The sequence below is a fragment of the Erithacus rubecula genome (assembly GCF_903797595.1).
Source record: "Erithacus rubecula genome assembly, chromosome: 29".
In the NCBI taxonomy this organism is placed as follows: Eukaryota; Metazoa; Chordata; class Aves; order Passeriformes; family Muscicapidae; genus Erithacus; species Erithacus rubecula.
In genome coordinates this window covers 4,556,726-4,583,498 of record NC_136681.1, presented here as the reverse complement: position 1 = coordinate 4,583,498, position 26,773 = coordinate 4,556,726, and the positions used below count along the sequence as shown (strand labels likewise).

At 54.0% G+C, this 26,773-nt stretch overlaps 3 protein-coding genes and 1 pseudogene across 7 annotated transcripts; all 4 read right to left on the bottom strand.

Annotated features, from left to right (window-relative positions):
* Positions 1 to 690: 690 nt before the first annotated feature.
* On the bottom strand, positions 691 to 9,790 carry GPAT4 (glycerol-3-phosphate acyltransferase 4). Of its 4 annotated transcripts, XM_079328829.1 has the most exons (14): positions 9,687 to 9,790; positions 7,409 to 8,375; positions 5,763 to 5,873; positions 4,844 to 4,913; positions 4,224 to 4,521; positions 4,068 to 4,142; positions 3,548 to 3,637; positions 3,340 to 3,433; positions 2,800 to 2,915; positions 2,526 to 2,581; positions 2,119 to 2,204; positions 1,773 to 1,901; positions 1,616 to 1,695; positions 691 to 1,057 (listed from the first exon to the last, which is right to left on the bottom strand). In XM_079328829.1, exons 5-14 carry the CDS (start codon positions 4,472 to 4,474, stop codon positions 949 to 951), a joined length of 1,086 nt encoding a protein of 361 aa, XP_079184955.1. In that variant the 5' UTR covers positions 4,475 to 4,521; positions 4,844 to 4,913; positions 5,763 to 5,873; positions 7,409 to 8,375; positions 9,687 to 9,790; the 3' UTR covers positions 691 to 948. The 4 variants fall into 4 exon arrangements, with proteins under 4 accessions (XP_079184955.1, XP_079184954.1, XP_079184953.1 ...); XM_079328828.1 differs by lacking the exon at positions 5,763 to 5,873; XM_079328827.1 differs by lacking the exon at positions 5,763 to 5,873 and having other exon boundaries at positions 7,409 to 8,547; positions 9,687 to 9,756.
* Positions 9,791 to 9,918: 128 nt separating this feature from the next.
* On the bottom strand, positions 9,919 to 11,301 carry LOC306813413 (protein phosphatase 1 regulatory subunit 3C-B pseudogene; annotated as a pseudogene). Its single transcript has one exon. The product of its transcript is annotated as a protein phosphatase 1 regulatory subunit 3C-B pseudogene (transcript).
* A 2,959-nt stretch (positions 11,302 to 14,260) lies between these two features.
* On the bottom strand, positions 14,261 to 16,622 carry GINS4 (GINS complex subunit 4). The gene is made up of 7 exons (XM_079328842.1): positions 16,437 to 16,622; positions 16,191 to 16,277; positions 15,800 to 15,913; positions 15,275 to 15,372; positions 14,887 to 14,975; positions 14,445 to 14,535; positions 14,261 to 14,364 (listed from the first exon to the last, which is right to left on the bottom strand). Exons 1-7 carry the CDS (start codon positions 16,515 to 16,517, stop codon positions 14,268 to 14,270), a joined length of 657 nt encoding a protein of 218 aa, XP_079184968.1. The 5' UTR covers positions 16,518 to 16,622; the 3' UTR covers positions 14,261 to 14,267.
* A 434-nt stretch (positions 16,623 to 17,056) lies between these two features.
* On the bottom strand, positions 17,057 to 21,029 carry GOLGA7 (golgin A7). Its single transcript, XM_079328849.1, has 5 exons — positions 20,783 to 21,029; positions 19,800 to 19,952; positions 19,425 to 19,526; positions 19,123 to 19,186; positions 17,057 to 18,294 (listed from the first exon to the last, which is right to left on the bottom strand). The coding sequence occupies exons 1-4, from the start codon at positions 20,891 to 20,893 to the stop codon at positions 19,139 to 19,141; spliced, it is 414 nt and encodes a 137-aa protein (XP_079184975.1). The 5' UTR covers positions 20,894 to 21,029; the 3' UTR covers positions 17,057 to 18,294; positions 19,123 to 19,138.
* Between the last annotated feature and the right edge of the window lie 5,744 nt (positions 21,030 to 26,773).

Below are 26,773 nucleotides of genomic sequence, written 5' to 3'. Positions count from 1 at the left end.
AAGAGCAGAGAAACCAGTTAAGTGCTAAAGTTTGTGGGAATGTGAGGAAAATGGGAAAGCACACGGGACAAATGCTCAAATGCAAGTTGTTTTACTGAATAATTAATTTACTTGCAGAGCAGAAAGGGGCACCACCTCCAGCACAATATTTCAGTTTTCTTGCAGCAGGGTGATACTATGCATGTGTGTGCACGACAAGGTCAGATACCACTGTTTCCCTCAGGAGACATTGGAAAAGGGATTTTCTGCCCTAGCCCTCAAGTCCTGGGCTGCCACTATAGCACGTAGAGATTCCTCAGGAGCCCCACGTGCCACTGCAGTGATGCCTGGCACCCTGCAGCCCCAGGGGACACAGGAGGTTTCCAAGGAGTATGATCCTTACTGCAGCAGGAGCAGCCAAGAGCCTGCTACTGTAGACGCGACAGTCTGGGTCAAGCTGACAGGAAGGTGGCAAAAGAAAAAAGCTTTCTCCTGGAAGTGGATCTGGAAATGGCCTGAGAGCACATTCTGCTCCTCAGGGTTTATGCCTCACACACACGGGGCACAGGCTTACGAGGATCCCCTTGGTTGTCATTCAGCCAATTCCAGCACAGCTCACCAGCTTCTGTGCTACAGGAGACTTGTGACTGACACATATGCACATCACAGCAGTCCTTCCCTGGGGCTGACACACCACATGGAAGCACAGGACACCATAAATTCATTTAATACTGCCCCTGCAAGGGGCTTCACTGTAACAGGAACAGGAAGGCATCTTTGCCATGAGCTGCCTAACGCCTAAAGACTCCAGGCAGCAGCAGTAACCTCTGGGAAACAGCAGCCAGAGGGTGAGAGCGAGTCCAAGCAGCTCTGGAGTAGGCCAAGTCCAAAGGCTCAGAGCTGCTCCAGACAAGGCCTGGCTGGTGCTGGAGGCTCTGGCCAGCCCTGTGCAGGGCTGAGGCAGCGCACTCACGAGCGGCTCCGGTCCTCATGGCTGCCTACAATCATTTTGCTGTAGAGTTTCTGTTGCTCCTCCTTGAACGCATCTTTCACCTTCTCCCTTTTCAGTCCTCCATCCCTGGGGAGAAAGTCATGTCAGAGGGGCTGCAGGCAGGCACTGTCCTCATCTGGGACTGCTCAGGGCAAGTCAGAATTCCAGCGAGTGCTGGCAGCTGCCCCTGTACCACAGGCTGCCAGGGCACACTGCACAGCACCTGTCCCCAAAGGACATCACCTTCCTACCTGCTTCTGCCTGGAGCTGCCCTGCACTGAGCTCTAAATAGCAACTGTGCCAGAAACGTGAGCTGCTCTAGTACCACTACAGGAGACTGCCTGCCTGCCTCCCGGCTCTGAGACCTCAGTGCCTGGGAAAGCAAGTTCCCAAGCTGAACACACCTTGCTGAGTAGAAACAAGTCAAACTCAGGGCATCCCAATGTAAGCTAAAATCACAGAATGAAGCCCTGATGCCCAGCATAGAAAAGAAGCAAAGACTTTGGTTCCTTCTATAGAACATTCCTCCAGAGCCTGCTCTACCCTAAACAAGAAACAAAATGAGCTCTACAGCCCATGAGCACTTGCCAGGACCCAGAACAAGCAATTCTGGCACCAGGAAGAGAAAAGCCTAACTGGACTCACCAGAGCAGATCCACAAGGCCCCCCTGCCTGGCAATGGCTGACTTCACTCGATTGGCAAACTGCACTGCGTCCTCTTCAGGCTGTGGAAAAATAAGACTGTTCAGCAGGAGCAAAGGACCAAACAGGAAAACAATCAGATAGGCTGGGTTCACCTCACCTGCCTAGTCATTGGGGGCAAGTACCAGACACTGCAGACGATGGCCCAGCTGGTCATCATCCTCAGGAGGTAGGTCACCATGCCGTACTTGCTGCTGTTCCAAAAGGCATCTCCAAACTGTGGGTCATACTACAAAGGCACAAGAGTTCATGGAAGTCAGGCAGTGGCTGCACCCTCTCTGAGGCTCTAACTTCCACTCCAAACTGACCTACAGGTCAGCTCTCCCACAGCACTGCACAGAGTGACCTCAGCTCTCCTGTGCCCTCAGACCAGTCTGGACTGGGCTGCCAAGACAGATACAGAGGGACAGACAGACTCATGCCCTAAGAACATTGTCTTGTCATACCTTGATGGCTACAGGATAAACTGTGGCTCCAATTTCAAAGCTCCCCTTTTTGAACATCATCACAGATGTGTTGTTGATGCATGTTCCTGTAAGAGGCAAGCAAAGTCTTAACTTTCCTCTGCAAGTCATTCAGAAGTTTAAGCTACAGGCTTAAGGGCAGGGCCACAGGAACCCAACTCTCCCCTAACTCTCAGTCCAAGCCCTGCTCTCTGTATGCACAGAATGGGTCACTGGGACATCACGTGTGACTTCTGCATTCTGGGCCCACTCAGCTCCAAAGACACAATATCTCTTTTGTCTTAGTGAAGGGTCTCAAACCCTTGGCTATGTAAGAAGGAAAGGAACAGAGATGTGCTATTGCAAGGTGCCTTCTCCACCCAGTGCTTCTTTGGCTTTTTTGCACTCACCTTCTGGAAAAATAAGAATGGGGAGTTTGCTTTTGTCCTGGACATGTTCTGTGAGCCTAAACAGAAAAGTGTCAAAAAATTAGCAGAAGGGACAGATGCTCCCAGAAGCAATACAACAGCACACAGTCCTTATCCTGCAGTCAGCAGGGACTACCAGGGTGCCACCAACAGGGGAACAATCTCCTATGATGCCATGCAGTGTCTCCATCCAAGGGAGGTGAGCAGCCCCCTGCCCCCAGCCTCCAGAGCCACCCCTGCAGGAAGGGACTGTCACCTTCTGGCGACGAGGTGACGATCTTTGACCTCGGAACGCTCGAACCACACGTGGGGACAGGCTTTCACCATGGCTCTCTGGATCACACCCATGAGCCCTCCATGGATCTGACCCACCTGAACAGGGCAAGAAGACACAAGTTACAACACCTGGGCACACATGACAGTCAAGGCAGCACCGTTTCACCAAAACTGAGCCAAACTGAGGCCCATCTTCCCACCCCTACCCTGGAAAGGCTAAAAGCAAAAGTCCCAGGTGCCAACTGGACAGAGAGAGATATAGCAAACCCCAAGTGCTTTCCCAAGTGCTGTGGCAGGAGGTCCAGTTGGGGAAGAACAAGAGCAAAGAGCTCTCCTTGCAAAGCTGTGCTCACAGACTCCTGCTGCTTTGAGCTCCAGGCTGAGCTTGCACAGAGTCTGACAGTGCCCTGCCATGCCATGCAGGGACAAGTAATTCCACATGCTCAAAGGACTCCTGTGCCTACTTCCTGCCCCCTCCATGCAGGCGGCCAGTCCCAGGCAGGCAGAGCTGGTACCTTACCATTGCATAGTAGCCATCACTGGCCAGGATGATCACATCAATGGGGGAGGTGTGATTGGCCACACAGATGCCTCCATTGCGGGGTCTGTTCTCTCTAGACGCAAAACAAGGGCAGAGGTGAGGAAAGAGCAAGGAAGCATGAGAGCTGCATAATGCCTGAGCTGGAGCACCTCCTGGGCAGGGAGAGCCCGGAGCAGCCAGGCCTTACCTGTCGTGGTAGGTGATGATGGCTGTGAGGGCACGCACGCAGATCCGGTAGCACATCAGGTGCACGTGTTTGCTCAGGAAGTCCTTACACCTGCAGCCCAGGACAGAGACCATCACTCCCGAGCCCTACAATACCCTCTCCAATAGTGCCACTCAGCCCAGCTGCCCCAGGCTGTGGAATCCAGCCAAGCCTTCCCATCTCTGCTACAGAAATACAGGGTGTCCTGAGATTTGCCATCAGCTGATCACTGATTCTCAACTCATGAGAATAAAATTTTGGCCTTTGCTCCTTTCTGTTATTACTCCTTTCAGAGGACAGGGCTGAGTGCTCTGCCACCAGCTTAGTGCTCAATCTAGGTCCTTTGTTGAAAATGGCAGGGTGTCCACTCCTGAGACCACGCTGCCAGGACCACCTGCTGTGTCTGCAGATGGTAGGAACAGAGTAGGGAAATTTCAGGATTATCAGGCCTCAAACTGCACAGAGTGCTCCCCATCTGCTCCTCCCTCGAAGATGAACTCACCTTCCATTTGGCAAATATCCCACCACTGTGGTACCAGTGACCAACAAGCTGATGCCAGTAAATGCCAGGGCTATCCTGCAGAAAGAGAGAAACCCCACGCTAGCAAAGGCAGGCCAGCAGCAGCTTGCTGGCAGCAGGGCGTGCAGCAGCACCCACCTGAGGGGCAGGAGGAAGCAGTAGCGGATGAGCACACCGAGCCCCCAGAGCACAGTGAGGCGCAGGCTGATGTACTGGAAGTTGTAGTTGGTCCTGCTGAGCAGGTTCCAGGACTCCAGCTCCTCAGCCGAGAACCTCTTGGTCACTTCATCGTCCATGATGGTCTCGATGCCTTTGCGGCAGAAATAGAAGATATCTGAGAGCTCAAACTCGGGGGTGTCCAGGGCCTTGCCGCTGCCGCTCCGCCGCATCTCCTTGATCTCCTCCTCCAGGGACGTTGGCTCCTTGGCAATGATACCTGCAGCACACCGCAGGCAGCCCTGAGCAAGCTGTGACTCACCCACCCAAAGACACAAAAGCCAAGGCCCTTCCTCACCCACCCTTCTCAGGGTCCCCTTCTTCCTCTAGTCCAGACAGGCAGAAACCAGTCCTCCCCACTCTCTAGAAATGAAGCACTCCTGGGGTGATTCCCTGCCCCTCCTCGTGAAACAGCTCTCTAGAACTCCCTCCTCCATGGGAAAGACTTCCCAATAGACCTCAGCTGCCCAGAGATGTCACATTTACCCCACTTCCCCAAAAGAATTTTGAACTCCATGTACCCGTGCAGGGCAGGATCTCACCATTGACATAGGGCTTGTACAATGGATGGTTCTTCTCCTTGGCACCACGCTCTATTCTCAGTGTTGCCCACTGCAAGACAGACAGGACAACCAGGATTTGTAAGGCCTGTAACTCCACGCTACTGCCCATTTTAGAGCTGACTTGCAGGAAGGACCACAGTTCAGGGGAGAAGAAGGGGCTAAAGCAGGAGGCTTCCATACAGAACTGAAAGAGTGAGTGATGAACCCAACTGAACTGAGGTGGAAGCAAAGACTGGCCTGGGAAACAGAGAGTGCCAGAGGGAAGAAGAGTGCTGAGATGGCATAGCAAGATTTTCTGCAGTTTCCATGACCTCTCAGACCCCTGCTGCACCTTGCACATGGTTGCCACTGCACAGCTTCTGGCTGAGCTGTGCATCCTGCTGGGGCGTCTGCACCACAGTGTAGGAAGCTGGTCAGGGAACCAGTGCTACTTTTCAACCCTTGTTTCTTCCAGATTCAAAGCAGAATCTTTGTTCTCAGGTTGCTGCAAAACATCAGGCTGATGATGGGATGGGATTCTTTCCCTCTGATTCAGCTAATGGCTGCTGCTGCTTCTCACCTCAGCAATCTGCCCAAAACAACAGCAGCAAACACCCCCAGACAGCTGGCTGCCAAATCCTGTGCCAGGACTACTTGTTCTCTCAGGTAATTTTCAAGGGCACCAGCACAAACTGCAGGCTGCATTTCTGTGCAGTTTCCTTGCCTGCCCTCCAAACAACCTTCACAGCCTGCAGCTCATATAGGTCTGGAAGGAGGAGGACTTGTGTACAACATGCTGATCTGTGAAGAGGGGACGTTGCTGGGAACTCTGGCATTCCAATCTCAGCCCATAGCAGCAGCAGCAGATGAGGAGGAAGCAATCAGGGAATGCTAATTGCAGCTGGACTGTTCTGCTCACCTTGCAGCTGCCTCTGCCAGCAGCTAGAACTCCAGGATTGCAGAAGATTGCCTACATACTGCCATCCCAGAAGTCAGGAGAGGAGCTCTGGCCTTGCAGTAGCTGAGCAGTCTGTGGACAAGGCAGTGCTTGCAAGCCCAGCACATCTCCATCCTGACTGCGGCAGCACAGATGCAGCCTCCCACCTGAGCCACAGCAGTGCCTCCCTCCCTCCCTGCCCACCACAGGGGTGTGCTGCCAGCACACAGCTCTGGCAGCCTGGGCTGTGTCCCACCAGCTTCCAGACTCTGCCACGTGCTGCCCCTCTGGCTCCCAACACTGGCCTCGAGCACTGGGAAAATATCTCCAGTAAATAACTGCCCTCCAAAATACAGTTCTGAATGGTCAGACTTAATGAGCGAATTTTCCACTAAATCAGTGTCCAATTGTGCACGAGTGCTCCTCTATCCCACCACTAAGATTCTTTAATAAAAGCTGAAATAGACTTCCTAGTCTTTTCAGAAAGATAGTTTCTAACACCAACAGAGATGTCGAGAGAAAATGTACCTGAATCAAAGGAAAGGAATACATTGTGAAAAGTTCAATTTGAAACATTTTTCTGCCCACCTCAGTCAGTAAATTTGTAGTCAGGTCTCTGGATACCTGTGTTAATGAAGCACCCCACAAAGCCCAGGGTCTTCCCATTGATTCCTCAGGCTTTTGGGAGGACTCAGGAGTTTACTGAGGTGCACAGTCTGAGCTCCAGGGCTGTCTTTCCAAGCCAGCCAGTATACAGGGATACTCTGGGTACCATCAGCCCTGTTCCAACAGCAGTAGCTATACCATACATCCTTTAGCAACATGAGCTCCATATTTAAGAGCCTAAAACCTCCCTAGCAAACACTTTGCCTTTCACCTGGGCTGTCAGGGTAGGGCAGTATAGGCTTTACCTACTACTCTTAGATATAATATTCTGGCCTGGTCAGGAACTTGCTTCAAGAGGTGTTGGCTCACAGACAGCCCATAAAATTAGTCCACCAAAGGCAGGCAAGGGAACAGCATGACAACAAGCTGGAAAATTCCACTTGGCCTCTCTGTGCCAAGAGGGTCGGCAAGGGCAAGGGCTGCTGGTTGTCCTCCAAGGCAGCAGCTCCAGACATGGCTCAGTAGGTGACACTCCAGGACAGAAGCATGTTGAGAGCTCTGGGTTCTGGCCACAGACCACTCAGGGCTTGCAGCACAAAAGTCCTGCCTTAGCCCCTGTGCTCTTGCTTTGCCCAAATGTGTCCTGAAGAGCAGCAAGCTGCTGGCTGCAGCCTGCTCCCTCCCCATCACACCTGACATCAAGCAGCAGCACTCTGGAACATGAACCCTCCAAGCCACCCCTCAGATCCTACTGCACTCCTGCCGAGCCCTGCTACACTACTGCTTTAGCTGAAGACTTACTGGATTAATTACAGGGAAAAAACAGCCCACACAGGTCTTGTAAACTGCATTTGGCTGAGATGAGACAAAGAGGGCAACTGGCAGCAGCACGACATCCACAGCCCAGCCTGCCACTCCAGTCACCCACAATGCCCTTCTGAGGCAAAAGCCTCTCCTCCTATCATGACCATTCTTGGGCAAACCTCTGCAAACACACAGAACATTCTGAAAATATGACTTACCTGAAAAATCTTTAATAAAGTTTTCATGTAAACCTTGCGGATGCCAAATGAGACTCCAAAAATTGCTGGCACAATGATGAAAACCAGAAGCAGAGTGAAGAGGACAGTTATGGAAATCCCCAAGAGATTAACCACTAAGCTGTCAAAGGGCAGCAGGAGGAACATGGTGAAGGGCCCAGGCAAGGCTGGTGCCCTGCAGCCAGACAGAAGGGCTGCTCACAGCAATGAACCAGTCCTCCTGTTACTCAGCTGCAGTGTCACACATGCACTGAGTCTGCAGCGTGCTCAGAGACTCCATTCCAAAGTTCACATCCTCTCGGGGCTCTGAGAGAGGGAATGCAACAGGATCACAGAGAGCACTTGGGAAAGCAAGCCAAGAGTCTGCCAGGAGCTCTGGGGAGCTCAGAGGGTGCAGGCCAAGGAGCTCAGAGCAGATGGTGCACGTACACTGCTTTGTCCGTGGGCAGCTGGTGGGCACGGCAGCAACACCACTGCAGGGATGGATCCCCTCCCAGGCTGCCACTGAGCAAGTCCTGCTGCAAGGCAGCTCGTGGAGAAGCTGGCAGCAGAATCCCCTCCTGGCTGCTGAGAGCATGCAGAGTCTCTTCAGAGGGACAAGGTGGAGTCCATCCCTGAGCCTGCATTGGAGGAGATGGAGGGAGTTGGCACTCACAGGAGCCTACCGGACGTGGAGCTATTATTGTTCTCCCCACGAGGACACCAACACTCCTTGCATGACGCCTGGAACGAGTTTAATTCTGGAGGCTCCTGGCATCCACTCACATCGAAGGGTCATTACAGACACAAATGAAGCTTGTGCTCCTGGACAGCTTTCAAACAGCGAGTTGGCTTCTTGGCAGATGTGGCACACACATGCCACCAGCAGCAGAGCAACTGAAGTCAGCAGATCAGGGAGACGTCAATGCAGAGAGCACGGCAGGAGGCCAGAGACAGTGGGCTCTGAAACCTGGAAGGCAGGACTTGGGCTGAGGTCACAGCATTCAGAGCACATCCCGAGACTGATACTCTAGCTACTGCCTGTCACTGTCACAGACTTAGGAATCACCTCCTGCTGCCATTCATCCTGTATTTTCATACCATGCACACCTCAGATGGAGCAGACTCATCCAGAACAACACCTATGGCACAGGATGCTGCAATGAGGTCTCAAGTACAGGAAAGGAGTGACAAAAACCCCCTCCTTCATGACCAAGATCTTATCATGTCTCATTTCAGGGGCATCCCAGAGGACTGAGGAAGCCAGGTACCCAGATTCCTGAGTAGGCATCACTTCCTCTGCTGCTTTACATCTCATCCCCAGTGACAAAGGGCAGATTACAAACAGCTCAGGACAGGAAGTTAGCCTAAGGGGAGAATTACTGCTGATGATTAGTCAAAGAGGAACTTGCTCGGGTACAGGGACCAGTCAAAGGTCATGCACCCACAGGGCCAGCGGTGGCTTGTGGCAAAAAATGAGTCTGCTCGGGGGGGATTCCCCTCTGGACACCACCTTCACCAGGCTACAGTCTCCACCTGAGTACAGGATTTAGCAGGTACCCGGCAAGCACAAAGGGCAAAATCTGTAAAGATTCTTAAAGATTCTTCTGCACCCCTGTACACCGTGTTCCAGATGCTGGATAAACACTGCTGTACCGGTAATGTTAAGAACAGTGTCAGTGCTTCCAAGGCATACACAGAGCATGCACTGGGAGAGGCAGCTCGTCGGGCACACGTGCACTGCCCACTACGGCACAGCCGTCACCATCGGAACCAGGACTCGTGCCGGTGAACCGGTCAGACCGGCCCCCGCGCCGGCGGCCGCGAGGAGCCCAGCTATGACTGTGCTGGCCCGGGTCACCCGAGAGCCACGGCAGAGCCCACGTGCGCTGCAGTGCTGCCCGCGGGCTGCGGCCCCGCCCCGGGCTAGGGCACACCGGGCGGGCCCGGCAGCCACGGACACCGCGGCCCGCGCCGTCCTTCGGGGCTGCACCGCCCGCCCGGCGCGGCTCCGCTCCCCGGGAGCGCGGCGGATGGCGGCAGGGCCGGGGCCCGGGCCCCCCGACGCCCTTCGTCCTCCGTGTGCGCCGGGCGGGGGCGGCGCGGCCGGGGATAGGAGGAGGCCGCGGGGCCGGGATAACGGCGGGCAGGGGGACCGGGCCCTGTCCGCGCGCCGCGCGGGCGGCGGTGGCGGCAGTGCCGGGCCCGCGCGGGCGGGAGGGGTTGCGGAGGCCGCTGCGGGCGGTCCCTCCCTCCCTCACTCCCTCGCTCCCTCACTCACCTGCCGCCGCCGCCGCCGCCGCCGGGCCCCGCTCCGCCCCGCCACGTGCCGTGCGCGCCCCCGCTCCGCGCGCGTTACGTCAGCGCGCCGCCTGCGGGAGCGCGCCCGCAGGGCCACCCCGCCCTGCTCCTCCCCCCGCTAGAAGGCGCGTGCGCGCGCGCGAGCGCGCCGTTCCCGCGCCGGCGGCTGAGGGCCCGGCCCCACCCCCGGGCAGGCGGAGCAGAGGCACGAGTCGCGAAGCGCCCTCACTTTATTAACTCCCCGTTACAGCACCATCGAGCGGAGGCACCCCGCGCTCCCGGCCCAGCAACCCCGGGGTGAGTCCTTCTGGGGACGCGGCTTGGAGAGCGCCTGCAGCGGGAGGCCCCGGCAGCGCCAGGACCGTGTTCCCTCCTCACAAGGCACTGGGGCAGCATAGCCCCGGGGTGGTTCTGACATGGCCGCGGGCCCAGCCCACAGCCGCTCCCGTGTCACTGCCCCACTCTCCTGTTGCCCTGAGAACCTACACGCAGGAGTTACTGCAAGCAGCAGCTTCCAGCCTCTGTAGCAGCTGCAAGATGTGAAGAAGCTTCTGCAGAGACTGGCAGCTGCACAGAGCAGCAGACCATGAAGGAGCTAACAAAACTGTGAGCAGCCCTTGTACCAGTTGGGACAGGGAGGGGACCTACATCTCTCCCCACACTGCCTTTCTACCAATAAGGAGCTTGGGTGTCTGAGTGCCGCCAGGTCTGCAGGTGAGAAAGGACTAGAGCAGCAGCCCCGGAGGTGCCAAGATGCTCCCAAGCCCTGCTGGCACTCTTGACAGCATGAGAGGCAGGGCAGATCATGCCCACGTGGCGGATCTTGTAGTTCTTCCCGTGGTTGTTGTCCCAGTGGATCTTTTGTCCACACTGGAAGGAGATGCAGAACTCTGTGCCCCTATGGGAAATGGATGGCTTGGGCAGGGTAAATTCAAAAGAGAAGATGTCAGTGTCAGCTGAGCCGTAGGTGCTGTGCATGTACTGGCAAGAGATCTCCCGGAAGCTCTTCCAGCCATCAAAGGTGATGCGGACCATCACTTTCTTCTCGTACTCGATGTTCCTAACCTTCACTGTCCCTGACAGAGCACGGTCCTGGATCAGACAGCTCTCCAGGCAGACGAAGTTGCTGTGCAGGCTGTTGCGGAAAGCCACGTAGTTTGCAGACGGCTGTGGGAAGTCCAGCACATACCTGCACACTTCTGGGCGCAAGTCCCACAGCCTAGGTCGGAAAGAGGCAAGGTCTGACAGGGCATGCTGCAAATCACAGAGGTCCTCCTCAATCTTTGAGAAAAAGCGGACAGCTGTCAGTGAGAGCCCCTTCATATCAGCAAACACAACCCGCTTCTTCTTCTGGCCCTTGCAGCTCTTGCTACTGTCTCGCCGCTCTGGCTCAGGTTCTGTGCTCAGCTTCTGGTTGAGACAGGATCGCAGGGGTTTACGGCCTCGGTTGCCCCGCAGCTCCTCGTAGGAGCTCAGCAGCTTGCGGATGGGGGGCGAGTGGCTCAGGCAGAGCCGCACGGCCAGGTCCACGGGCATGGCTGGGGGCGCGACAGCCCGCCCGCTGCACACCTGGAAAAGCCTAGAGGCGAAGAGGGGGTCAGGCAGCGCGGCCCGGAGAGCCCCCCGCCCCGCCCGTCCCCGCTCCTCTCCGCTCCCACCGCAGCTCATCGCGTCCCGCCCGGCCCCGCTCCGCTCACTCGCCGCAGCTCATCGCGTCCCGCCCGGCCCCGCTCCGCTCACTCGCCGCAGCTCATCGCGTCCCGCCCGGCCCCGCTCCGCTCACTCGCCGCAGCTCATCGCGTCCCGCCCGGCCCCGCTCCCGCCGCGGCGGCTCGGCAGCACTGGAGCCCCGAGCGCGCCCGCGGCCGGGACACCCCGCGCCAGCCAATCAGCGCCGGCGCCGCGCTGCGAGCGGCCAATGGGGCCGGGCCCGCGCCGCCCCACCCCCGGCGCGAGCCCCGCCGCGCCCGCAGAGCTGCCGGGACCGGGACCGGGCCCGGGTACCAGCCCGCGGACGGGGCCCGGCGCCGCCTTCTGCCGCGCCGGGATCGGCTAACGGGGGAAACAGCACACGAACGGGCCCCGCTGCCAGAGAGCCACGAGTGCTTTTGGAGCACCAGTATGTGTGCAACCATCAGCACCGGCACGTAGCAGCTCTGGGAGAAAGAGGAGCATGTTCCTCTTACTTAATCTTTAATGGGGGAGCTTTGAACTTGTTTTATAAACCCCTTTTCACATGCTTCTCCAAAGACATCTATTTCCAGGGTGTCTAAGCAGAAAAAAACCCCAGACCCTCGGCTCAATTTGCTCACACCCAAGCACGCAAGATATAGTGTGGTGTCCCTGACATCTATATTCAAAATCAGCCTCACTGTTCAGCTTGCATGTGACTCCTTGACAGTAAAGACTGTCACCTAAATCAGATCACCCCTGCCTTGTACTCCTTGCTAATCTCCCCAGAGCTGTCTAGCCATTTATGTTAAGCAGCTCTGATTGTTCCTGCTGACAGCACAGATTTTCATCAGCTCATGACACAGCTGACTGACCTATCAATGTTTCTATATAGCTCTCCATCACCACCAGGTCTGAATGTCTGCAGCACAATGCAAGATACCTTTCACAGGATGGCCAAAGTGAGCTTGAACCCAGTGCCCAGCTGGCAAAAACATTATGCAAAAACATCCTTTCCACACATCGTCTTGGGCTGACAGTGCAAACCCCCCCACTTCAATGACCTAGGGTAGCCAACACAAACATGAGTCTTCCTAGCAAAGAAACCACTTGTCCCTTTCCCTGGTGCCCAGGAGAGCAGCTCTGGCTTTGGCAGGGACATGGCAACATTTCACCATCAGTGCCCTCCCCGTGACCTCTTCTACCATCCACCAACTTTGCATTCAGAACTAATCACTAAGTAAACCCAAGCTATTTCCACCTGGGAGAGAGCAGAGAACAAGGAATGTATTTGACCCCAAGTTTAACAGCAGAACCCGTGAATCCTGGAAAACCTGCTCCTAACTCTACCCATTCTCTCCCAGCAGCGCAGGTTAAGGTGGATGCACTGCTGTGTCTTCTCCTCCATCTAAAAGTACAAGCCAACACCATCATTTTCTCAATAAGCTTTGGACACTTCTCCTTCCCCCAGAACAGAGGTGCAGTGTTAGCAGCTCCCCAGATGTCCTGGTGTTTAGTCACAAAAAGACAAGGCAGGTAGCATTTTCAGGCGTGCCACAACTGACTCACTTGGAGCCTGACTGATCTCAGCCTATTTGCCATCTCCACTAGCCTGTGAAAAAACAGCCATGTGCCAGCTGCAAGCTCCAGAGACGAGCTACACCAAAGGCACTGTGGAAACCACCAGGTCAGTTAAAGTTCAGGCAGCAGAAGAGGACAGCTGCCCCTCACACTCACACTGTTGCAGCTGACACGCAGCTGTGCAGAAGTACAAACTGTCTGGACAAGCATTCAGTCAGACTGAACAAGGCCAAGGAGAAAGCCTGCAGACATGCCCCCACACACTCCTCAGGCAGATCCTGTGGAACACACTTTCACAGCAGCAGATTAACAAGGATTTTGTCTGGAAGCTTCAGTCACCTCTGTGAAGTTGTCTGGCTGTAAATACGGGCAGGACACAATTCACAAGCCGTTCCTGGGGAGCTGTCCAGAGGAACATGCTACTGATTCCTAAGGATTAAACCCAGCCCCCTCTAATGTCTATACTTGAAAGAATCGTCTTTACCTAAATGGATTAATTAGGAAGACTATAAACCACACATGCAAAGCCTCTCACACTACAAGATGGCCTGTGTCACCCCAGCCTTGTAGAGGAAGATGCTCTCCAGACACCCCTCACACAGACCTTGCAGGAAAGAGAGACCCTGCCCTGATGAACACAAGCCCTTGTATGCCCACACACTTGACAGGTTCTGAGCTGAGGTACCACAGAACACCCTGGCTCCTGCTCCAACTAGAAGAGGTCAGCAGGGCCAGAGGAGCTTTTGCTTTGCGTGACCAGCAAAACTGAACTGCATGTCCCACTTCCCTTAGCAGTGGTTTCAGCAGAAGGCAGTCTGACAGTGTCAATCTCACAAATGCAACCTGGAGCTCTTCCAGAACCCCTCATCCTCTGCAGGGAGGGTATTCAGATGACACACAGCAGAAGTTCCTTTCTCCTGACCCCATGATGACAGTTGTTCCATTTTAGTGATGCTATCTGCCACTGCTCCTAAACAAAGCATCCCAGCAGCTACACACTGAAGCCTTCCAGACACTGCCTATGACACAGCCTTCCTCAGCCACGAGTGCCAGAGTAAGGAGTGTGTGGCTGTATGCTGGGATGTCACAGGCAATCAGGAGCTGTGGGGCAATGAACAGCCCTGTGGTACAGCCCTGTGGTACTCACCTCTAGTGCCACTGTGCTCTGCCTGCTGTGCCACTGGGGACCTGTGCCTGGGAGGGGACCTGTCCCAGGCAGCCCCATGGGGAGCTCTCGCCAGCCCCACTGTGGTGGGTTGGGCAGGGGAGGCGTGCAGTATCTGCTCCTCCCACCACACTCACCTCTCCCTCAGATGAGCTGCACGGCTCCTGAAGCCACCAGAGGGGCCACGGTTCTGTAGCGGATCAGGTGCTGCGAGCCCTCCTCTAGATTGATGGCATACTCCCTGCAGAGATGGGGGACAGGAGCTGCAGCCCACCCCTCAGTGACACTGCACCTGTGCCACAGTCTGAAATGCCCACCCACCTGTGCTCATCGCTCTCTGGCTCCACCAGGATGTTCTCCTGCCGCTCCAACACCCTCAGAAACACAAAGGAGTCCAGGTTGGGCTTTGGAACTGCAGATAACAAATTGAGAGCACAAGCTCAGCTCTCACTTATGCTCCTCTGCAGAATACTGAGGGGTCTGGCAGGAAGCAAACTTATAGCCAGCAAAGGGAACACCAGACATTTCTAACCAGATGCATGTGCTCAGTGTCATGTCAGTGTAGGACAGGACTTGACAGCAGGGGCCAGCATGATCCCCCAGCAGCAGCATGGGGCCACGTCACAACATTATCATATCAACCTTATTTCAACTGAGCAGCAAGTGCAGGAGTAGCCCTTGCATTTGGGGCTCCCTGGGGCTTTTCCCACACTTCACCTTCTTCCACAATTTTCCGGTTACTCTGATGTCTGGGTGGACTCACCTGACTTTAGGAGAGACACTTTCTGCAGGTTAGGTGGCATGTGTTTTAGGGCCACATTTTTCAGGTAAGCTTCTGTGTTTGCCATGTACCTGAAACAAAACATTGAAGTATTGACTTGGTTAATCAAATACAAATCTGCAGGGAGAGTATTGACTCTCATCCCATAGCCAAAGACAGGCTGTTGGCCTGCCCTGGTAATTGACTCAAAGTCACCAAAGTTATTTTGTTTCTGTTCCTTTCCAGCCCGTAAGGAAACCTCCTGGTAAGACACACACATTCTTTCTTCACACCAGTCTAAGGCTCACAGTCTGAAGCACTTCAGCAAAACACATAGGTAAATTTCTATAATCTATAAAAGGAGAGGAAGATACATTGAAAACCTACTCACTCTTTAGCAAAAGCAAACTCCTCTGGTGATAAAATGGAGGGCTCCCCTTCAGCTCGAGATTTCTCCTTCTCCAGGATGTGGGGAAAAAACTTCTCTATCTAGTATTGGAACACAATCCAGAAGAATGATCCAGATCTCTCCCCCAAGTTCAGTGTTCAAACCCTCACTCTCCACTGGATTCCCCACAAACTGCAGGAGCAGTCACAGGCCTGCCCAAATCCTTGCTCCTGAACTGTGGCACCACCCGGGAGCACCAAGCTATACAACCCTGCATGCACCCAGCAGGACTGGCAGAATGGGACAGCATTCAGCTGTGCCAACAGCACTCACAACGTTGTGATCAACACTGTGTGATCTCCATTACACTACGAAAGTGTGCCCAGGAAATTCATTTGAGTCACATTTCGGAGAACAGACAGAGAACATGCTTTCATTAAATGCTGTGCTGAGGCAGGAAGCTCTTTGTAGGTAAAAATCTCTCCTGAAATGACCCTTTCCCCCTGCGGGCTGGGCAGCAAGCATCACCTTCACCAGTCGACAGCGCAAGTAGCTGCTGAGCACGAAACGGATCCTTTCGATCTCCATGTGGTGGACACTGACCTTCAGGTCTCCTCTCTTCGCCCGTTTCAGGTTTGCTTCCTGCAAGAAAAAGCAACAAGAAATTAAATGGCTGAAATGTCAAACAACGAGAAACAGAGAGAAAGACAAGCTTTGTATATAGAACCCAGAAAATCAGACTACAGCTGCTTTCGACAACCCAAAGCACACTGCTTGCTCGCAGCTGAGCCCCTCTCCAAGGCAAGCTGAAAGAAGCTGGCGAAGCTTTGTGTGGGAGCGAAGGCAGCAGACCCCGCCGCTGCCAGGGAGCCGGGCGCCTACGGCCTGAGGTGCGGGGCCGCCCAGCTGCACAACCTACCATATGCTCCAGCTGCTCCACAACACACTCGATCACCTCGGGCTTGCTTTCCAGCAGCTCTGGAGCAAACTTCTCATTCAGCCAGGCCTGAAACAAGGCACGCTGTCAGTGAAAGGGAGACCTCGGCTTCACAGCCTCACCCGCGGGAGGGAAGAAACACGGCTACGGCCCCGCCGCGCCACGCTGCTCCAGCGCGCCCAGCAAGCCACGCTCCCCCCGGCCCGAGCCCTCGCCGCGCCACGGCACCTGCTCCAGGCAGTGGATCAGCTGTGCTGGGGTGAGGACCAGCTCCTCGCTGTCCGAGTCCGCCCCGGCCGCGGCCGCCATCGCTCCCGCCAGCCGCGCGGGCGGCGCAGGCGCAGCAGCCCGGGAGCACGGACGGCGAATCACGCTGCGGCTGCTCGGCCACTCAGGGGCCGCGCTGCTCCGGCCAATCAGGAGAGGCATTGAAACAACCCGCGCTGCTCCGGCCAATCAGGAAGGGCATTGAAACAACCCGCGCTGCTCCGGCCAATCAGGAGGGGCATTGAAACAACCCGCGCTCCTCCGGCCAATCAGGAAGGGCATTGAAACAATCCGTGCTTTCCGGCCAATCGGGAGGGGCATTGAAACAACCCGCGCTGCTCCGGCCAATCAGGAGGGGCATTGAAACAATCGGCGCTTTCCGGCCAATCGGCAGGCGGGCAGGAAATGCAGCTTCTCTGGCGGTCAGGTGGATCGGCCTGCAGCCGCCCGGACCAATCAGGGAGCAGCGTCAGGCCCCACTCTGGGCCAATCAGAGGGGAGTGACGCTACGGCTGCCTCAGCCAATCGGGGCCCAGCACACCCCGCCACAGCGGCCGCAGCCCCGCCAGAACACACCTGCACACAGTTTAAGAAAAGGTTTACTGATCCATCAGTACATCTGCCAATATTGCAACAGCTGTGAAAGGCAAACACTGTTACAGTTTAGAAAAAACAAATTTTATACAATGAAAATACTCATCAAATCCCACACCCCCAGCGGCGATGAACGAGCCCGGAGTTGCACGGCCGGCGTTGGCACCTGCAGCGGCAGCAGCGGCAGCAGCAGCGGCAGCGCAGCCCCTCCGCCCCCGCCGAGCGTCTCAGCTGCCGAGCTCCTGCCCAGCTGCGCACCGACACTCGGCCCCGCCACCAGGACACCGGGCTTGGACACGGGAAAGGACCGAGAGGGAATTCAGCCAGCTGGGATCGTGCAGGAACTGCTGAGCAATGCACGGGCGCGCTAAGGAACTCACAGCTCAACTCCTCAATGTGTGCAGCAGACAGAATTCAGAAATCCATCTTACACAGTACCCTACAATTTGTCAAATCGATGTTTTCCTATAAATTATATGTAAGAAATCCATAAAGAAACAGTTTTACGCTTCACATATTAATCAGAGAAGGGTAGGAATTGTTATTTTTATTGGCTCAGCATCCACTTTACTGTGCTCACTGTTTTTAGGTGACCAGGCCCCTCCTGGTGAGCACTGATGAGGCTAACAACAGCACAGACACAGGGCAGAAAAATCACCAGGGTTGGAGTCTGGCTACACCGCCCCTCCAGGGATAACCAAGACATTCACACAAGAACACTTTGCCTTTTGGTTTTCCACAAGGACCAGCACAACAGACATTGCCTTGAGTCACTCCTCACTGGGAAGAGGCACTGTACATCTCTGCATTCTAACACTCAACTGGAGGCAAATTCCCAACTTCGAGCTGGAGCTTTCCAAAGCCCAACTGACACACAGAAGGGTTTAAACCAGGGAAGAACAGCACTGCACTCACAGGACTAACACTAAACCTCTGTCGGGCTGAAGGCCCCATTTCCTTCAAAGAGAACACAGCTGTACCACTTCTGCCTTTTCTTGAGAAAAAAAAAAAAAACAAAAGACAAACCAAATAAAAGTGATCCTGTTGCTTCTAAATCTACTGCAAAGTGGATGCTGAGCAGCCAGGTCACCCCCAGGGCAGCAGTTTGAGGAAGTTAGTCCTTGTAGTAGATGGCACTGTGGATCTGGCAGCAGAGAAAGGAATGATGCTCTAAAGTAGGAGGTAGGGGAATCTTGGTACAGCAAGTCCACCGGTGAGCTATCATCTAGAAAAGAAGTTTCATATGGTTAGAAACTCTTCCTAAATCAAACCAAAAGCTCCCCTACACAAACCTTTCTACAGCTGCAGGAAGAGTGTGGCAGGAGGAGCAAATTAACATGTGTTATGGTGAGCACCACAAGCAGAACCCAGGACTCTTGGTTTCATTTGTAAAAAAAAATTAAAAAATAAAGAACTTTACTGTTTGTTTCTTTTTCAAAAGAGGCATAAATATTTCCCACTCCTTTTTGCCAACAGTTCAAACTTAACACTCCCATCCCAGAACACCTAACAAAGGAGCCAATCCCAAGCTTTCCAAAAGCAAAGGCACAGACAGTAATTTTGGTGGGCTGTACTGGATACAACGAGTGTGGGCCCAAGTCCTGTGAACACTCTTCACTTTGTGACTCGTCCCACAGCGTCTGGAGAACTGAGAGCCTCCCAGCAGAGCTTTTTCTTACCTGAAAGCATCACAAGTAAAGGCATCAGCATGATAACTAGGACAGCAGCCAAGTGAAAAACTGCAACAAAAAGGCTCTGTATGCTAGAATACACCCAGGGACAGAGTCCATCTTTTACCAACTTGAGAAGAATTCTGGACATAATATAGCACAAGCTAGCATATTTACACAATCAAAACTCAAATTTCTCCAAGGTAATGTTCAGCAACATCATGCCCAGTACTGATATTTTTACTTCCAAGAAGAGCTGGTCCACAGAGATTTATGTGAACAGTCTTTGATTACATACAAGGGTGGGATAAACTCTCAGCATGACAGCACCAAATCCTCTGAGCACAGAAAGATGTTGAGACTGATCTAAGGGTAACACGTACCTGAGATGCCATAGTTCTATCTTCCACTGGTCAAACCTCTGTCTTCATAAATGGTAATTTCAATCTGCACAGAAAAGCTGTTAGGGAAATACACTACAAAGAGACTATGAAAACATAGCCAGAAAAAGGCAGGAAAACCAACTCTTAACATACTAAAACCTGACTGGAGACCAGGACACAAAAAAGAGCAACAAGACGAATTACTGACTGTGTATCACAGATCAAGCATGAGCAGAGGAGCCTCACTGAGACAAACGAGGAGCACAAGGCAGGAGACAATGTCAGAAGCCTCAGAAGGATACAACTCTTAATCCTCTTTCAATAGGGTCTGTCAGCAGAAGGCCCTGAGGAGCGTAGATCTTCTCATTCTGTTCCTGAATGAACTTAGCAATTTTCTTTAGAACCTGGTAATGAAACAGCAGAGGAGTCACAAGTGTTTCCTTTCCAACGATATCACAGACACGGCACCGTGAGAACAAACACACAGCTGGTTTGATGGCTCCTCACAGTGCAGGCACTTGCCAGGATTCAGGGTGGCCCCCGTGGCACCCAAACTGACCAGTGCAGCATCTCTGAGGTACATCCATACAGAATCTGTACCAAAACACTGCAAGTCACAGGAAACCCACCAAGAACCAAATGCTTGCCTGCAGGCTGAAGGGGAAACAAGCACACACCTTTTCATAGTGTGTCTCCATGCACAGGAAGATGGTGTAGGCAGTCAGGCAGGCAAGACAACCCTCAAGATAAGATTGGCCCCCGAGTTTTTCAGCTTCTGCATAGAGGTTGTTCAGTGTCCGGACTGTCTCCTCAAACTGCTGCCTGTCAATCTGCAAGAAAAGCAAGCGGGGCTGTCGGCTGCACCCTTCAGAACTCACCAGTGCCCTGAACATCCAGCTCCACTCATGGACCATCTGCAGTGTGCTCACAGCCCCAGCCTGAAACACAGTTACAGACCTGCAGCTCTTCATTACACATCTGTCCTGTGCTCAGGCTGGCTCTGAATTCAAACACAATGTGGACACAAAACCATTCAGAGCAATGCACTTCAGCAAATGTGCAATTCAACTGGGAAAAAACGGAGTTCACACACGGGGATGTGCTGGGTTAAAATGAACAGGAGGAGTGGATGGACACTCCATTCCCACAGTGCCTCGCTGCTGCTGCAGTGCTGACCAAACACCGCCTCAACAAAACACAACAAAGGCACAAGGAACAGAAAAAACCCGAGGCAGAGAGCAGGAAGGCGTGTTTGTTTGACTGCCAGCTTAAGATACCACATCGGATAGCACTGAGCAAAACCAGAGAACTTGAGACAGCATTTGCGAGGGCTCCAAGCGGGTTCGGCAGGATGGGCAGGATTTCAAGGGAGAGCACAACGTTAACAGCTGAGCGCACAGAGCGGCTGCTGTTCGCACGGCCACAACGAGCGCGTTCCGCTCTGGTGCCGACACCGGCCACGGTCCGGGACGGGGACACGGGGGAACCGCGCCCGCTCTGCCCCGGAGCGGCCTCGGCTCAGACTGCTGCAGGAGCTGCCCCCCGCGCTCGGGGAACCGGCGGAACCGCTCCCACCGCGGCGTAAGGCCCGGCCCGGCCGAGCCCTGCCCGCCGTGCGGGCTCCGAGCGCCGCGCCCGCCGCCGGCCCGCCCCGCCTCACCCTGTTCTCCAGCTCGGCCGGGAACTTGCTCTGGAACTGGCAGCGCGTCCCGCCGCTGTAGTCGCGCTGGATGAACACCTTGCCCGACACAGGCGCCTGCTGCGGCCTCATGGCGCCGCCGCCGCCCCGTCCGGTCCGGTCCGGTCCGGTCCGGTCCCGCAGCTCCGCCGCGCGCCCCGCGCACTTACGGCTGTCGCAAAGCCGCGGGGCGATGCCGGGCGCCGGGTGAGGGCGGAAGTGCCGCCAGGCGCCCCGGGCCGCGGAGCAGCAGGAGCGCGCATGCGCAGCAGCAGCCATGTCTGTCGGTGCGCGGCTGCCCCTCAGCCTTCAGCCCGTGTGACATTCCCCCGCTCCCGGCCCGGCCTCCCTTCGTGCCTTTTCCTGGGAGCCGGAGCCGCTGCGAACAGACCGAGGCTCCCGCTGCTTTAGCTCAGCTCGGTGCGCACGCGGGATGTGTTGGCGCCCTGTCGCCCTTTGCCCGGGAGCTCTGAGGTGCCCAGCGGCAGCGAGGGCACAGGTCACTGTGAAAACCGGGGGGCTAAACCGGGGAGTCAAACCGGGCGAGCAGCAGAGAGCTCGGGCAGTGTCACACCCGCGCTCTGTGTCCTGGGGCCGCAGTGCGGGCTGCGAGCGGCACCGCTGCTGTCCCCGTGTCCTGCTGTCCCTGTGTCCTGCTGTCCCTGCTGTCCCCGTGTCCTGCTGTCCCCGTGTCCTGCTGTCCCTGCTGTCCCCGTGTCCTGCTGTCCCTGTGTCCTGCTGTCCCTGCTGTCCCCGTGTCCTGCTGTCCCCGTGTCCTGCTGTCCCTGTGTCCTGCTGTCCCTGCTGTCCCCGTGTCCTGCTGTCCCCGTGTCCTGCTGTCCCTGTGTCCTGCTGTCCCTGCTGTCCCCGTGTCCTGCTGTCCCCGTGTCCTGCTGTCCCTGTGTCCTGCTGTCCCTGCTGTCCCCGTGTCCTGCTGTCCTTGCTGTCCCCGTGTCCTGCTCCGTGCCAGCTGAGCAGGCTCTGCTGGGGTGCCAGTCAGAGACCTGTTTATGTAAACAACTGATAAACCCCATCACTTGGTGAATAAAAAGCAAAGGGATGAAAGTGTTTGGGACTTGAACGTCATCATTTGCTGCTGCAGCTGCGTCCCCTCGATCGGCTGGAGATGGTAAGCAGGAGGTTTTTGGCAGGCAGGCCAAGGGAGTGAGCTCCTGCACAGAGGAGCTGCTTTGGGTGGTGCTCAGTGTCCCAGTGCTGGTGCAGAGCTGGCTCTGCTCCCTGTGCCTGGCTCCGAGGCTGCAGTGGCTCTGGAGCCACCCCTGGGCCCTGACGAGGCCTATGAGGGAGGGTGTGTTGACAGGCTGCACTCAGAAATATTTTGCTTAAAACACTGTACCAGATGGATGGTGTCTTCTAACCTTTAGCTGGTTCCAGTATGGTTTAAGTTAGGTCGGAACGGGGGTATTCTGGAAAGCCAAATCTGGAGAAGTTTTCATTCAAGCATTTGAATGGCATTTGAAATTGAGTAGGGGCCATCCAGTATTTCTGTAATGTTCTTAAAATAAAATATTCCAAAACCACAAACTTCCACATAACAAAATGATGAACACCTGAAAATGGAGGTATCTTGTATTGTATGTCTTGTATTAAATATTCAGTAGGATTTCATATGTGTATCAAAACAAAAGTGACAATTTCAAAGGGTGCTGCTTTCAAAACAAACAAACAAAAAAGGAAGCTCTAAGTAGCACCAAAAATGAAGTTTTATTTTTGTCTCCACCAGTTTGTGCTATCAACAAAGTTGCCAGTTTTACTGTCTGACCAGGAGTTGCCTGCGGGGCTCAGAACTGGCAGGTCTGTGTCCTGACAGCTCCGGTGATGCCACTGAGATGTTCCCAGAGCCAGCCTGTGCTGAGCAGAGCTGAGGATGGGGCAGCCAGCAGTTCCTGCCGGGCTGGCTGGAGCCCTGACCTTCCTCCAGCACACGGAGCCACCACAAGCCCCGGGCTCTGCACCTTGTGCCCTGCGAGCCGAAAGCAGCACGGAGACCTTGGCAGCACCGAGCCGGTTAATGCTCGACTCAGTGACCCTAGAGGTCTTTTCCAACCTCAGTGATTGTGTGATTCTAAGACTATTTCTGCAGAGGGATAAGCCCCTGGCTCCCACTGCTGAGCTCAGCTGCCAGAAAAGTTCCCCGGGAAGTAGCACAATCTTTGTTTGGTCATTAAAGCAGAAAAAGAGAGAGAGAATCTTAGGAAATGCTTGAAACGATTAGGTGATCTTAACTCTTAAGGAGCTAAACAAATGCAAAGCAATTCCCCCCTCAGCCCCTCGTGCTGCTGTAGAATGTAATCTCATTTCTAAACACACAATTACAGAAAATAAAAAGAAAAGAAAAGAATAATTAATTTCTGTTTCCTCATGCAAATCCTCTGACCAATCATTTAGGGATCACGGGCAATTCAGCTTCTTGTGCAAATTCCAAACTGAAGGCCTGAAAAAAACAAGTGAATGGATTTACTTTTCTAAGAACCAGAATTAACAAAGGTTCCATTTTCCATGGTTATGTGCCTGGCCAGACAGCCCTTGCTGACAAGCTCTCAAAAAACATGTGTTGGCCTGTTGAAAAGGCCCCAGTGTTGACTGACAGACAATTGAAGTGACAAATTGTTTCATTGTACTTGGCAGGGAGAGCGCTGTATTAGATAATTATGGCGAGGAGGGAAGCGACAGGTCACAGGTCAGAAGACACGTCTGACCCTGTTTTCTGAAAGGCTGAAAGGAGCCGAGCCCGCGGAGCTGCTCCTTCCGCCTGCTGATTAAGGGCTAACGAAGGTGCGAGGGGAGGGCAGCAGCCCCCAGCACATCAGCTGCCCCCAGCACATCATCTGCCCCAGACTGGGCTCTGCCCTCTGCAGCAGCCCCCAGCACATCAACTACCCCAGACTGGGGCTCTGCCCTCTGCAGCAGCCCCCAGCCCACGAGAACTGGCAGCTGAAAGCTCCGTCCCAGGCACCTTCCCTGGCCAGCAGCACCAGCCCCTCCCTGCTGGGACCTGCCTTCTTTTGTGCCCTACAATGGAGCACAACTAACAGTTATTGAAGCTTCTCTCCTGCCATAGAAATAAAATATGGCATGGACTCGCAGCACAGCTACTCCATTGAGAGCAATGCTGCACTGAGTAATACCAATAATTCAAAACAGATGAGCTAAAGGCTCGAGCACTATGGGCTCAGTATCCCAGTCTGCCCTGACCCCTGAATTCGCTGAAAGTTACCTTGAGACTCGCCAGAACTCTTTTGTAACTTCTGTGAGGGTTATTTATTGCAAAGTCATAAATATTTGCTATGGATTTTCTCCATCAATCTACAAAATGAATTAGGTTAGAAAAAATGTATGTACTTGGATTTTGGGCATGTGTTTCCCAGGCAGGGGAGAAAGCGTTGGATCTCCATTGTGCAGAAGTCGGGCTCTGCAGAGCTTTGGGCTCCGCTGCCTGTGCTAATTAATTCCCTTCCACCAGCAGTTTAAAATGCACAGTACGGTTGAGAAAGGGGGGAGGGAGGGAAGAAATTCTTCTTTAAATCTCTTTTAAAATATTTCATAAAATTATTTATGGGGAAAGGAAAATTCTGTTTCCCTCTCCTCCTTCCCAGACACCCTGTCAGTCCATTAAAATCTGAAATTGAGAGGCAACATGTTGTACCCCTGGGAATCAGCCTTAAGTCAACATCTCAAAATCTACCTCAGAAGCCAGCACTGGCACCAGCTGCATGTGGGGATGGAAGGAGAGCATCCAGGCTCCTCTCTCTCAATCCAAAATCGAAGCTGCCTTGGGGCAAAGCCACTCCATTTTCTCATTGTTAGAAAGAGCAAGGAGAGCAGGACTGGCCTTGCCTTGCAGGCATTTCTCTTGACAAGTTTTTTTCAGAAAAGCACTTAAATAAAACCTTAACTTTGAGGATACTGCAGTAGGATTTGAGCACAGGTGGGTGCTGTACCTGGTGGTGAGGGGGTGACAATGAGAAGTGAGGCAAGTTCTTCCCCCACAGGGTGGTCAGGCTCCCCAGAGCAGTGGTCACTGCTCCAAGCCTACAGAGCTCAAGCCCTTGAACAACGCTCTCAGGCACAGGGTTGGATCCTCAGGCAGGAGAGCAGGGCCAGGAGCTGGAGACTTCCCTGATCCTTGTGGATCCCTCCAGGATCCTGCAGCTTTTCAGTGCCAAGTGTCTGCACAGGACCCGGCAGCCTGATGGCCCCTCACACACGAGCCCTGCACTCCTGTGGCTGCTCATCCTGCCACCAGGAGCTCCTGAAAAGGTCTGCATGAATGAGCTGATCTAGCTTTGTTTCTGCTCCTGTGGTTTGCCCTTTACCCTTTGGCCTTTGCCCAGCTCTGTGGCCACAAGAGTGAGGGTCTGGCCACAGATGACTGCACAGCTGGCCAGATGCTTATTGTGTATGGCACAATGAGCCACGGTGGGGGCCCGAGCTCCTGCTGCCCCCCAGCCACTGCCATGCTCAGTAAAACACCAAACCCAGCATTTTTTCCTGCTGCAAGGAAGGCTCCAGTGCAGTCTGTGCATGGGCTGTGTGCAATGCTTCCTGGTGCCAGGGAAAAGGGATGTTGTTTCCCATGTACTTGGGGCTGTGCTCTGTTTCCATCTTGCTTTTCTTCCACTCTTTCTGTGCAGCAAACCCAAGCCCTGCCAGCCCTGGCTTTCCTGCCGTGGTGAGACCCCTTGGTGCTGGGGGGACCCAGCCAGGGCCAGCACTGCTTGCAGAGGAGCTGCAGGTGGGCCATGCAGGGGTGCCGTGGCACGTGGCCCATGCCAGCCAGCTGGCCCTCTGGAAGGCCCCTGATTTCCTTCTCTCCTCTCATGAGTGTCCCAGGAAGGAGCAGCTGCCTCTCTGGTTCGTTGTGTACGCACTTAGGACTCTGCCCTGTGCAAGAGATTGGTCTGGCCAGGTTCAAGAGCAGTGTGGCTGAGGGCACCAAGGGGTTTGAATGCATGCTGGCAAGAAGGCCAGCAAGAATACCTCTCACTGCATGGAGGTGAGGCCAGAGCAGCTGACCTTCATGCTGAGGATCTGCATGGGTTTTTGTGTAGGTGTGTGTCCAACAGCATCAGTGACAGCACACCTGCATCAGCTGGCCACCACCACTGACACAGGTACCAGAGCAGTAGGAAAAGCTGAGAGAGGGAGCAGGACAGGAGGAGCTATTTGTTCAGTCAATGATTTACTAGATGTGTACACTGTACTAAAGACTTGTAAACATACTTTAATGGCCAGCTGTAAATCCAGGCAGTAGCAGTGCCAGCTTCATCTCCATTGGATGTGTCTTAAGAACAGCAGAGGAAGGGCTCTGAATCACTTTGTTACAGGCTCTGTCAGCTCTGCAATTATGCATGTAAATCAAAGAACTGGTGTACTCAGTTCAAAATTATATGAGTGTCAGGAAAGGTTTTATCACCAGCAACTTCTCCTTCTCTGGGTTCCCTGCAGTTCCTTGTCTTCCACAGAGGGCATCTCCAGAATGTTGGGTTTCCCAGTGGCCCAAGTGGTAGCTGTGTTTTCACTAACTATGCTGGAAGTCTCTTTTGTTAATCACTGAAGCACAGCATCATTAGTGAGAAGTGCAGAGTGTACACAAAGAGGAACTTGCCAAATTACTAATAAGCAGAAACTCCATCTATCTTAATGAGACGGGGTTAAGAAAATAGCAACCTAGAATATACACAATGGAGCCTTTCCAATCTGTTTATTTACTCCTGTTAGAAAGTACTTCTGAACTCCATCTCTGGTCCAACTTGGAGATTATCACATGGTTTCCAAACCACAGGCATCTTAGGTTCTTGCAAATCATTTAGCATGAGAAGGATAAATAAATAAGTAGACAGATGCTTCAAAAAACTTTAGAGGGAAGAGAGCAGATAGGATTGCTGAAGAGCAAGAAGCACAAGGAGATGTTTCCTCATGGTGGGCTAGTCTCCTGCTCCCTTCTTTGGG